We start from the raw sequence: 12,280 nt of genomic DNA, 5'->3' as shown, positions 1-12,280 counted from the left end.
AGGTGTTCATAACTCTGAGGTTCTACTGTAACATCAGTTGCAAGTTATAGCATAGTCAGGGCCAAACTTGACAGTGTTAGGTATTTAATCCAAAATCCTGATAAAGGAGGGGGGAATGTCAGACTCCTATTATTTTACTGTGTCCACATATTCAATAAGACAATATCAACATTTAAAAAACAAACCCACACTTAGTATATCAACTTAAGTGCATACCCGAGTAGTCCCACTGACTTCAATGGGAATACTCACAGCATATAAAATTAAACAGATGTGTAAATGTCCACAGGATATGGGCCTATCTTTGTAACAAATACACAGCAGGACTAGAAAACAGTTTTCCTTTCTTCTTTCACTGCAGTATGTTCAAAGACAAACCATAGACTCAGAAGATTTGGATTACACCTCACTTTTAAAATGTTATATACAGAAAATGTCTCCAAAACTGTTTAGTAAATAATTTATTTATGAAATAATCCTTGAAACATTAACACAAATATTGTATTTTGCTTCTAGGAAGATGAAAGTGCCATGAATGGTTCTTTTCCCTCAGCCTTAATATTTCCTTTCCATTTTAAGGAAACTTCACTGACATATGCGCGCACATGCACACTCACTCTCTATAAATGTTTGCAAACATCTTAATATTTCATTCAAAGTTCTCCTGGCACAATGAATTATCATCAGAAAATATTAGGACTAACCTGAGATTTTCTCCTTCTGAATATTTTCACATTTTATAAGCAACTAGAAATGAATATAGGGTCCTTTTATTCAGGCTGAGTTGTGTGTAAAGAAATGTGAAAAACACCATGCTAGATCAAGGAATCTATCCTCTTAGTTGTCAGGAATCACAGCATTTAAAGACAAAAAACATCTATTAGATTATCCAGTCCATCTCTCTACTGATACAGGATTGTTCTCTCCGCAAGATCTACATAAAATTGATCTAAAGACAGATTTTTTCAGGGTACCATGTTATAGCCAAATTCTAACCTCACTTTTATCCATACAACTCCATAACTTGAACAGAAACATGATTTATCCACACAGGCAAGATCAAACCACAATATAGCACAAATGAAGCACTAGCACTAATAAATACTGTGCCCCAAAACAGATTCCAATGTGTAGATGGGCACCTTTTCTGCAAAAAAAGTGTTAAACTAGCCAATGTGTGTGCACGTTTCCCATAGCTAGTAGTACCAGTTACTGACATGAAGGAGGAGGCAAATAAACCTCTAAATACTTAGAGAACAACATCTATTCCTCTGATTATGAATTAAAAGCACCATGTAGACTTTACACTAGCATCAGAAATTACGGCAGTATGGTGACTACAATTATCTAGTTCAAAAATGTAGACACCTAAAAATGCTAATTATGAAATCAATGTGTTCAGACAGGTCATAAGAAATTCTTATCATATACACTTTAGAATGCTGCTTTGAGAAAAATGGGCTCTCTTTGAAGCCCAAGGTTTTCTGGCTTTTGAAGTTGTAAAAAACCTCAATGTTATGTAAACATAAAAAGAATATTTAATTCTTCAGTTTCATTGGCAACAAAGCTAAATGCTACAAATAATTAAAACCTTCACAACCTTTACAGAATAAAGAACAGTAACTGGTTATGATAAATCATTTATGCTGAGCAGAGCACCTCATTCTCATATGCTCTCTTTTAAATGGTTCAACATACATATGTTGTTAATATATATTATGAGTGTCGAGTTCAAGATCTGATGCAATTATGAAAGTTGTGAAAATGAGAATAACCAGAACCTGTTAAAACAGTGTTAATGCAATGTTAAATGCTTTCTAAGGTATAAAAATACTGCCTTAAGCACAGACTGACAAGATGAAGTTTTGCTTGTAACCAGTGCATGCTTGCAAGACATAAGATAGTATATTAGCCATAACAACTACCAATTAATCTTCTACATTCTAAATCCAAAGGTAGTGTTCACTATCTTATATAGTTGCTATGGTCTCAAGGCTCGCCACATTGCTTCAGTCTGCTGCTCTGCTACAGGACTTCTGGAGTAGTCAAGACAATTTCCATTCCACATGCCAATACCCCTTAAACCACGTTTCTTTGCAAACATTGCCTTCAGGGAAATGCTCTGCGGATTATCGTACCATACTTGATGAAAATGACCAAGAGAGTCCTATAAAAAGTTCATCAGACATTTGTGTTAGCATATAAAAAACACTGTATACAGAGAGGTTAAATGCAATGAATCAAAACTATAATTATAAATGAAGTAAAAACTCAGATGAATAAAATGTGTACAGTGCTTTTCCAGACTTACATTTAAAAGCTCTGCAAACAAGACAATCTAAAATTTCCTTTCCAAAAGTGCAAAGAAGCTTCTGAAAAGGGTGTGTGTGTGTGTGTGTGTGTTTTAAAACAAAAACAAAAAAACCCCACAACTCCAGCTATCTTTCTTCTACAATGCACAGACCAGTAAACATCTCTACTTTCTTACTAGTATTTTTCTCTGATCTCCAGACAAGCAACCACAAATTAGTTGCAAAGATGTTTGTATTAATTTTGGTTAAATTAGATGACTACATCTGTGTGTATTTTAATGATAAATTTAATTTAAAAAGCTGATAATATCAAAGGCTTGGTCTAAGATTTCAATCATGCAGTCTAATATAAATGAAATTCAGTCAGAGTATGTGGTTTTGTTCCTAGCAATAAACATAGGTTTAGAGAAAGTTATGGAATTTTGCTAAATAAAAATTATATTGCTTTCAACTGGTGATGACTTTTAAGAGCTTTTAGTCACCAGTGCACTAAAGTTATACAAAATTTAATACCAGGTAACTGACAATCCATCACCAACAGAACCATAAGAAATATTTACAGCTTTAGAAGTGCACACCAATAATATATGGGCTCAGTCTTCCACTGCATCCAGATGGAGTTTGGACACAGTGAAGAGGGGACGCCAAAGGGAGACAGTTGAAGCTCCCTGATCTTATGCCACCCTGCACCAGCCAAAATTAAGAGCAGCTGGGAGCCTGTTTTAACTTAGATCACTGGCATAAGATTCCTTAGGGGCCTTACGACAAGGGAGGATAGGCATAGTGGAACTCTGTCCTACCAAACCCCCTTCCTGGCATTATATGCATCCTCCCTCTCAATGAGGAGGTGGTAGGTTAGTGCAGGAGCCAGCTCTGCCCCTTCTGCCAGCCTTATGTCAATGGAGAGTTCCCCTGCACAAGTTAAGCTGGAATCCATTCACTCTGCAACACATGAGCATCCAAAGTGGACAGATCACACCTGAGAATCTAGCTTTATGAGAACAGAACTAAGGTTCATGTACATTTAGTCCACAGCTCAAATGTTTGTCTAGGAAACTGCTTACCTTATATTCATAATATGGAGCCTTCTGCTCCTCATCCCACAGGCTCCCAGAAATAGAACTATTCACCTGCTTCATTATTGTTCCATAGGTGACCTGACGCCCTGCAGCATCACTGCATGGAGCCCCTCGGAAAGGAATATTTGGGAGGGAACAAACATGATCCTGAAAAAACAGGAGTTCTGGTTCATGTTTCTTGGATTTATTAAACTCTTCAGAAGGGATAAGCCTGGAAGAAAGTCAGAAAGAGGCACCTGCCAAAAATAACTCAATATTCACACCAGATATGGATTACTATCTATCTGTTTCAATAAAATGTAGAGAAAGAAGTTCGATTGAAGTTCAATTTCATTTAATTGAAATGAGTAACTTCCAGCTCCTCATACTGGTCTACTGTGGGAAACAACACTAATATTCACTTTATATTATTTGTATAATAAAATTAAATAAATAAATACATAAAAAAAACAAACAAACAAACAACAACTCAATAATACTTTGTACTTGTAGCCCCCTTGCTAATTTGGGGGCTTTAGAGAAGCAGGTCTCACAAAGAGGAGCAGAGGCACAGACTGGATCTTCAACTGAGACTGCTTGACTCACCTATGCTTGAGCCCCAGTGTCTGTAGGGGCTGCCCCAGGAACCTGACTGACATGCCTGGACAATCAACTGCAGGTCCCAGAGAGCCTTCATATGCCTGGGCCATGTGACTGAGCATGGCAGAGACCATGTGAGGAGGGAGATCTGATTTCAGGATGTCATGCTGGAAGAGAAGCAGCCTCAAGACAGTGTCTCTCTTCAGTAGAAGGGGAGATGGCTATTTTGACTCTCCCTATCAGTGGGCCTGAGACTGACCTGGAGCCCCTAGCTCCACAACAGAGAGACCAATCCCAAGATTCTGCTGTACCAGTGAGCACTGAAAGCCAGCAGAACCCGACAGTCAGGGCTCAAAGCCACCAGGGACACTCCATTCAACTGAAAGGAAGGACTATCAGTTTCCCAGGAACAGATACCAGCCATCCACAACAGACTCCAGTCCCTCCACCCCCCAAAATAAGACCTCTAGGGAGCACTGGTGGTGGCAGGGGGAGGGGGAATTGTCATATCAATTTAGTTTGTGGGCTTTTATTTGCAGGATCTGGGGGGGGGGGTAAGGAGCTTATTTATTTAACATCTTTGATTCCTTTGCCTGTTCTCTTCCCCTTCCTTTTAATTTACCCCATCCTTTTCAGGAATTAAATGCTATTTATGCAATTCCTTGATTTATTGTACCCATAAATTATAATATCCTAGAGGTCATAGGGTTGATTATGGATTTGCGCACCTGGACACAGGATGGAGGCACCAAGCACTAAGAACTCAGGGACCACTAGTCCTAAAGGGGGTCACCGAATCCCTGCAGAGGGATAAGAGGCTCCACTACCTTCAGAAGGGATCAGGTTTCCCCACAAGAGGGAGCTACATACTTATATAGCTCTTTTCATCCAAAGATTTCAAAGCACTTTTGGGTATCCAAGTATCATCATCTTAATTTTACAGAGGAGGAAAGGGAGGCACAGAGGTAAAATGACTTGCCTGGAATCACACAGTAAGTTACTGGCAGAACCAACCAGACCACTGATATCTTAAGTCCCTATCCTGTGCTCTTATCTTAGAGACCACACAGTCTTTGCACTTCTTAACTGTAAAAAAAAAAAAAAAAACAAAAAAAAAAAACCCCTACCAAAAATTATATAGCACATCATAGAAAAAAAAATATCAAAAACACAGTTATGATAGAACTGCCATAATCTTACCTTAGACAAATCCAGACATCTATAATCATAGCCATACCAGGGAACACCCATCACAAGCTTCTTTGGCTCAATGCTCATGTTAACGTAGTCATCATATCCTAATTTAAAAGAAAATATGAATTAATATGCATGCTTCTTTTTTCTGCTGTATATATTACATTGGCAAGTTAGTAAATATAAGGTAACGTAGTTAATGCAAATCCATAAGGGTTCATGGAAAACAGACCCTTCCACTGAATGCATCCGATGAAGTGAGCTATAGCTCACGAAAGCTTATGCTCAAATAAATTTGTTAGTCTCTAAGGTGCCACAAGTACTCCTTTTCTTCAAACTAACTTGATATCTTTTTTGATGAGATTACTAGTTTGGTTGATAAAAGATAACAGTGTTGTCATAAGACTTCAGTAAGGTGTGTCACTTGATATATACCACATTTTGATAAAAAACCTAGAATGATATAAAATTAACATGTCACACATTAAATGGATTAAAAACTTGCTAATTGATAGGTATTAAAATATGTAACTACACATGGGAAATCACTTTGGAGTTGGTCTGTCTCCAGTGGGGTTCTGCAGGGATTGTTTCTTAGCCCTACACTAAGAACATAACTGTTTAGCATTTTTACCAATACCTGGAAGAAAACATACAATCATAAATGATAAAGTTTACAGACGACACAAAAATTAAGGGAAACAGTAATGAAGAGGACAGATCAGTGATTTAGAGCAATCTGGAACGTTTGGAAAACTATGCACAAGCAAACGGTGTTTGTTAATACAGATAAATGTAAATGTATACATTTAGGAACAAACAATGCAGGCCACATTTACAGGACAGGGACTCTATTACGGAAGGCAGTGACCCTGAAAAAGATTTGGGAGTCGTGCTGGATAATCAGCTCAATATGAGCTCCTAATGTGATACTGTGACCAAAAAAAGCTAATGTGATTCTGAGATGCATAAAAAGGAGAATCTCAAGTAGGAATAGAAAGGCTATTTTACCTCTATATTTGGCAATGGTGTGACTGCTGCTGGAATACTATGTCCAATTCTGGTGCCCACAACTGAAGAAAGATATTGATAAATTGCAGAGGATTCAGAGAAGAGCCATGAGAATGATTAAAAGATTAGAAAAAAAATATAGTGATAAACTTATAGTGATAGACTGAGCTCCGAAGAGAAGGTTAAGCAGTGACTTGACAACGGTCCATAAGTATCTACATGGGGAACAAATATTTGACAATAGATTCTTCAAACTAGCAGAGAAAGGTATACCACGATCCAATGGCTGAAAGTTGAAGCAAGACAAATTCAGACTAGAAATAAGGCATAAAAAAAAAAAAAAACCACTAACAGCAAGAATAATTAACCACTGGAACAATTTACCAAGAGTCTCCATTGCTGATCATTTTAAAATTAAGACTGGATGTTTTTCTTAAATATATGTTCCAGTAATTACTCTGGGGAAGTTATATGGCCTGTGTGATGCAGGAGGTCATAATGATTCCTTCTGGCCTTAGAATCTATGCCTAGAGCAGATTTCTCAACCCTAATGAAGCAAAGGCTATCAAGGCAGATACTCAAAATACAAATACATCTACAACTCTCTTTCCAATGTAATTCCTTTGGTATAACATCCTTTTACTGTTTGATCTTCCATATGATTAATTTATTAATAAAGAAATGTCTAAAATCATATAAAATTAAGTACTAAAAAGACTCAAGTATCAACTTTCTGCAAGACATTAGGAAGCTCCAGGGAAGCGCACCAGTTCGCTTTCATAGCCATGCTTTCATATGATACCCTGGCCAGCAAGGAAAAACAAAGGATGTTTCCGTATATGCAGAAAGCTGCCAACATTATTGAAATATGAATTCTAAATACAAGAAAGTTCTACATGATGCACAGAAAGGAAACAAAGTTTAACAGCAGAATAAAGCAGTTCAAGATGTTTCGGTAGCTGATAACCTGAGCAGTTGTAGGGTGACAAACTGCATGAGCCATTAACCTGCTGTGGAACCCTGCACATTTAAATAATTTTCAGTCAAGAAAGAAGTTAAATGGGTGCAGGTGGAGCCTTAGGTAGGTGCCATTTGTGCCTATGCCCTAATCCAACTCTTGCCCATGGGTGTACCTGAATCGCACTGAGGGTGACATATATAATTCAGGTGTCAAATAGCACATAACTGCTCTATGTCCATCCATGTTGCCACAAAAATCTGAGGTACCTATTCCCCCAATGTGAAAACAGTTCTCTTAGTAGACTTTAGTAATATCAAAGGCTTCAAGAAAACAAATAATGCAATCAAAAGGCATTTAATATATTTTAGGAAAAAGGTATCCCCTTCCAATAATGGATTTTAAAAGAGAAATGTGCCAGTTGCTAACATAATTGACTGATTCTTACCTTCTAAGGTCTGACTGTAGGGAGCATTGGCTCTTGCAATACATTTTGTCCAGACCTGACTCTGCTCATCATAAGACATTACGAACAAGAAATCACAGGCATCTGCAATCCCACTGTAGTTGTAGCATCTTTTGTCTATGCATGCTGGAGACCAAGCCACATCAAAGGTGACCTGATAGAGAAAACCACAACTTTAAATCTAGCGTGGAATTCATATATTCTATTGCTTTGCTGTTTTGTAAAGCAGAGCTATGTAAAATTTAGTGGGATGTTTTAAAAGAATGTTGCGCTGTTCGATACTCATGGATTGTAAGAGGAACTGTAAAACCCTGTAAAATAATTAAATATTTCTGAGTTTTCAGAGCAATCTGCCTTTACAACTATAAAATTAATATGCATAAAAGAGGCACAGTTGAGACTAGTGGGCCCGAAATCTGATTCACCTTTTTTTAAAATATGTCTGCAAAGTCTTCTATGTGCGTGTAATTTAATACACGCACACAAAAATAGAATTACGAACTATGACCAATGATAATCTATTTAAGAACATGACAGAGAACAGGCAAAGGATAAAGATAAAGATTTCCTTTGCTAAAGATTTAACATCTTTGATTCCTTTGCCTGTTAAATCCTGCTAAAAATTTATCAAGTTTTTCTCACATCATGCTGAACTTATCAGTATTTTCAAAGTTTCATTAAGTCATACCAACAACATAAAAGTGATTTACCTCTGGCAGCCAATACACCAAAAAGGTCTATAATGAAAATACTGTCAATCCAAGCAAAATTCCTTCTATTTTAATATTTGAGTTCCATAAAGGATGCATTTTCAATTATCCTTCGGAGAAAAAGAATACAGCCATTTTTGTTCTGTTTGTACAGCACCTAGCTCAATAAAGGAGTTTATATATGACCATAATAATATATATAATACAATGTACACTTGGGAAACAGTGCCAGTGGCTTGCACAGAATTTTACAGACAAGTGCTCTTTACATTATGGAATAAATTGCCAGGACATCACAGATTTAAAATCTATCATTTTATAAAATAAATTTTGTTTTCACCTGTGATCCTGGAATTTCTCTATGAAAAGCATCAGTAGTTTCTTTAACCAGAGCTGTTAATGCATAGTATTCAGGTGACATCTCATGAACTTCTTGCTCTATGTCTATATTAATTCCATCCATATACTGCTTTTTGGCCAGGTCCACCTGTTGTGTTATCCAGGCTGTTCTGTTAGCAGAGTCAATAATTTCCTTCACAGGTACATCTCCTAAACAAGAAATCTTAATAAATTACCACCTACTTGAATAATGATAGATATTGGGGCTGGGGGGGAATCCTATTCTGCCATATACTTCATTTCCATGCTATATGTGGACTGTATAGTGGAGACCAATTCAAGTGTGGGGTAATTTGGTATTTTTTTGGTACAGTTTCCTTGGGAGATCATACTATGCTGTGAGATTATTCCTGAATTTTTCTTCCCACTACTTCCGGTTATTCCTTCTTTAGCCACTGTGAACAATTGCTCTCCCTTCCTCGAAGCTGACACCTTTCTGATACTTCTAGACATAGTGACTCACTCTTCTTGTTTCTTTTAACCTTTCCTTTTAAGCGATCTCTCCTTCTTCCCACACCTTTGTTGCCCTTTTCTGTCTTTTTTGTAATGAGAAGTCCAAAACTCTGGGTACAACCTGTAAGTGTGGCCACAAATGAAGGATTTCATATATAAAATAAACCCCAAATATGAACAGCATTTTCAGCCTCATAGATATTACACTATTTTTTTCTTAACATTTAATACTTTACACACACCTTCCTCCTAGTATATATTTGGGGCTATTCTTGTCCAAGAACCTTTAAGACTGAGTTATAGCTCTTTAATTCAAGATTTGATTTTTAAGTATTATACAAATACATGGAGCATAGACCCGACACATGTCCTGCATATGCTTTTCCTCTTCTCATTTCTTCCTCTCCATTCCCATGTGACTTCTACTGGTCTCTTTCCCAGTAGATCCTTTATTTTACTGACACTGAAATAGTTTTGTTACTATAGGGGCAGAAAGAATTGGAGTTTTGCCTGTTTTATACTTTAAGAAAATACTGGGTGGTAGTGTATTATGACCCTATGTAAAAGGGGGTATATTATTCCCTTATAAATTTAATACATAAATGCCCACATTTCCCTAACTGTAACCAACCTTTTAGAACTACCCTGGCTCCTTTAGAATGAGCATAACACAATAGCTCAGGGTCATACTTTCCAAAAGTTGCCACAGTTGTAATCTGTGACCAATCATAGAACTTCCAAGATTTTCTTCCAACATCAAACACAAAGACCTGCAAAAGCAGAACAAAAAGTAAGTGACTGGAAACACACCAAATGTCAAACTCTCATGACGGTTTAATTTAAATTAGAGATGCGTCATTCCTTTCCTTGCATCCTAAATACATTCTAGGTAGAGTAAAAAGTTAAATTATTCATGCTTCTTGAAAGCCAGCTTGTCCTTTACAGATCTAGTGCCTGCCAAATTCAATAGCTGACTGGTCTCAAAATGCAAACGAACTGGCAGGAGCTTTGACAGGATCCAATGTCATTTCCCAGTAATTCATGCTGACCCAGTTTATAAATTTTTTGTCCAACAGAAGCTGCCAGATCAAATAAACCTACCCTAACTGATTAGATTAATTGAAACAGTTTGCTAATGAACTAACATAGACTCATTTAAAACTTCAGGAAGGTCATCGGGGATTACAACTCATTTTATTCTATTAAAAACAAGACTGTTTTGATTTAATGGGCTGGATTTTGTAAGAGTTTGAATAAATCATCCCTGTAATTTAACAGTAGACCAACATTTGAGGGTCTACTCTAATCGATTTTCAAAGTTTCATATGTAAAGGTGTAATGACCAGAAAGATACATTGGGGCCCAAAAAAGAGAAGCAACCGATTAGCCACAAACACCTGAGTAATAAAGACAACGAAATAGCTCAGCCCCCAACTCTAGCTTCTGCCCGACGAGGAGTCACAATTCATATGTACTTCAGCCTCAACCTGTCAGCTCGCTGGCACTGCCAGGGTGGTGCAGAGTCCCCGGCCATAACCGTCCCCTTAAAAGGGCAGTCAAATGCCCTGGACGAGCAGCGAGTGGCCCGTGGGAGGGCGGCGGCCTGCGGGACTTTGCTTCGAAGGCGCCACCCCGCCCACGTCTCCAAGCCCTGACGAGCCATTGCTGGAGCCGGCTGGGGGTGCTCAGGAGCCTCTGCCAGCCCCTCCGTAGCCATGCGACACCCCGCGGTGCGGCGGGCCCGCAGGCAGCCCGCGTGGGAGGGGGCTGGCGGCGGGGCGCGAGACGCTCCGCCAGGGAATGGGGCGGTAAGGCCTGCACGACGCCGCCCGCCAGGCCGTAGAGCGGCTGTAGGCCCCAGCCAGGGCCAGGCCACTGCACGGCAGGCGCCAGGGTGGGAGGCCAGAAGGGCCGCACCGGTGAGCTGAGGAGGCTGAGGCGCGCAGCGCGGACTGGACGCGAGGCCCTCTGGGGGAGGCGGTGCGGGAATCCCCGAGACGGGCAGCCCCCTTCCCAATCCCAGAGCCCCTTGCGGCGCTCGGAGACGGGATACCTCGAACTCCCGGGCGCCGGCGCTGGGGCGACAGAGCGCGGGGTCGGGGCAGGGGCACGCGCCGCCGCTCCAGCCCAGCCGCAGGAGCGCGAGAAGGAGAACAGGGCAGCCGCGGGACACGCACGCGCCGGCCCGCCACAGCCGCCTCATGCTGAGCACTCTCGCTACGTGACCCTTCCCTGACCCGGGCACGCGGCAGCCGCTGCCGCGTCTCAGCTGGGAGGCGCGCTTCCGCCTCGACTCCAGCCACGGGAGCGGGCCACGCCCCCCTGCTCTCGCTGCTGGCCACGCCCCCAGCCGCGCCAGGGGCCCCAGGGAACCCCGCGCCGCCCGCCGGGGAATCTGGCTGACCAGAGGCGGCGACGCCGGCAGCTCCGGGGCTGCTTGGGAGGGGAGGCAGCCCGAGTCCGGGCTTCGGCGGGGGCGGGGGCGGGTTGTGGGGGAAGCCCGGCTCCCGGCCCGGAGCTGGGCGTGTAAATAACGCCCGAGGCATGGAGACTCAGGCCCAGCCCGTCACTGACCGACAGCGAGCCCCGCCCTCCTGCGGATCACGTGCCGCTCGCCAGGCCCCCCCCGCTGGCCCGGTTAGCGGCTGTGGAGGTGGGAGCCTGGAGGCCCTTGTGCCTCTGCCAGAGCGTGGCCCGTTATTTCCCCTTCCCCCCGCCCCACACTTTTAACAGATGGAGAAACTGAGGCAGAGGGAGCAAGTAGTTTGGCAACAGGCTCCAGAGGAAGTAGGCGCGAGGGCCACCCCTGGACGGGCTCTCAACTATCGCCCGCTCCCTGCTGCCCCCCTCCTAGGGGCCTGGCAATACTGGAGCTGGAGATATGCCGGGGGCAATCAGGCCCCACGGAGCATTTACTCTAACATAGCCTCGGACTTTGGCTACCTCAGTTATTGGTACCCAAGAGGTCCAGGCCTGCTTTTTACAGGCACTGAAAATATGTAACACAAATGTAAGCCCATAGGAACTGCATGTGCTTAGCACTGATGAAAACGAAGCCTTGGGGGTGTGTAAAATTAATTATCCTAAAACTGGGACACACAAAATAGGCCCCAGTCCTG

General features: G+C 41.3%; 1 protein-coding gene across 1 annotated transcript; it reads right to left on the bottom strand.

Annotated features, from left to right (window-relative positions):
- Positions 1-446: 446 nt before the first annotated feature.
- CTBS (chitobiase) lies at positions 447-11,665 on the bottom strand. Its single transcript, XM_038414182.2, has 7 exons — positions 11,215-11,665; positions 9,793-9,931; positions 8,650-8,858; positions 7,582-7,753; positions 5,171-5,268; positions 3,377-3,538; positions 447-2,167 (listed from the first exon to the last, which is right to left on the bottom strand). The coding sequence occupies exons 1-7, from the start codon at positions 11,362-11,364 to the stop codon at positions 1,982-1,984; spliced, it is 1,116 nt and encodes a 371-aa protein (XP_038270110.1). The 5' UTR covers positions 11,365-11,665; the 3' UTR covers positions 447-1,981.
- Positions 11,666-12,280: the final 615 nt, after the last annotated feature.

The sequence above is a fragment of the Dermochelys coriacea genome, chromosome 8, assembly GCF_009764565.3.
Source record: "Dermochelys coriacea isolate rDerCor1 chromosome 8, rDerCor1.pri.v4, whole genome shotgun sequence".
NCBI classification, from domain to species: domain Eukaryota; kingdom Metazoa; phylum Chordata; order Testudines; family Dermochelyidae; genus Dermochelys; species Dermochelys coriacea.
The sequence above is the reverse complement of the archived record's forward strand: the minus strand, read 5'-3'. Positions and strand labels throughout refer to the sequence as shown.

What these genes read in the sequence shown, in the direction of transcription:
- CTBS (XM_038414182.2), bottom strand. Translation starts at nt 11,364, where the DNA reads ATGAGGCGGCTGTGGCGGGCCGGCGCGTGCGTGTCCCGCGGCTGCCCT. An exon ending in CCGGCGCCCGGGAGTTCGAG is followed by an intron (nt 9,932 to 11,214) that starts GTATCCCGTCTC and finishes CTGCTTTTGCAG; the next exon opens with GTCTTTGTGTTTGATGTTGG. An exon ending in GATGTCTGGATTTGTCTAAG is followed by an intron (nt 3,539 to 5,170) that starts GTAAGATTATGG and finishes CTGTTTTTTCAG; the next exon opens with GATCATGTTTGTTCCCTCCC.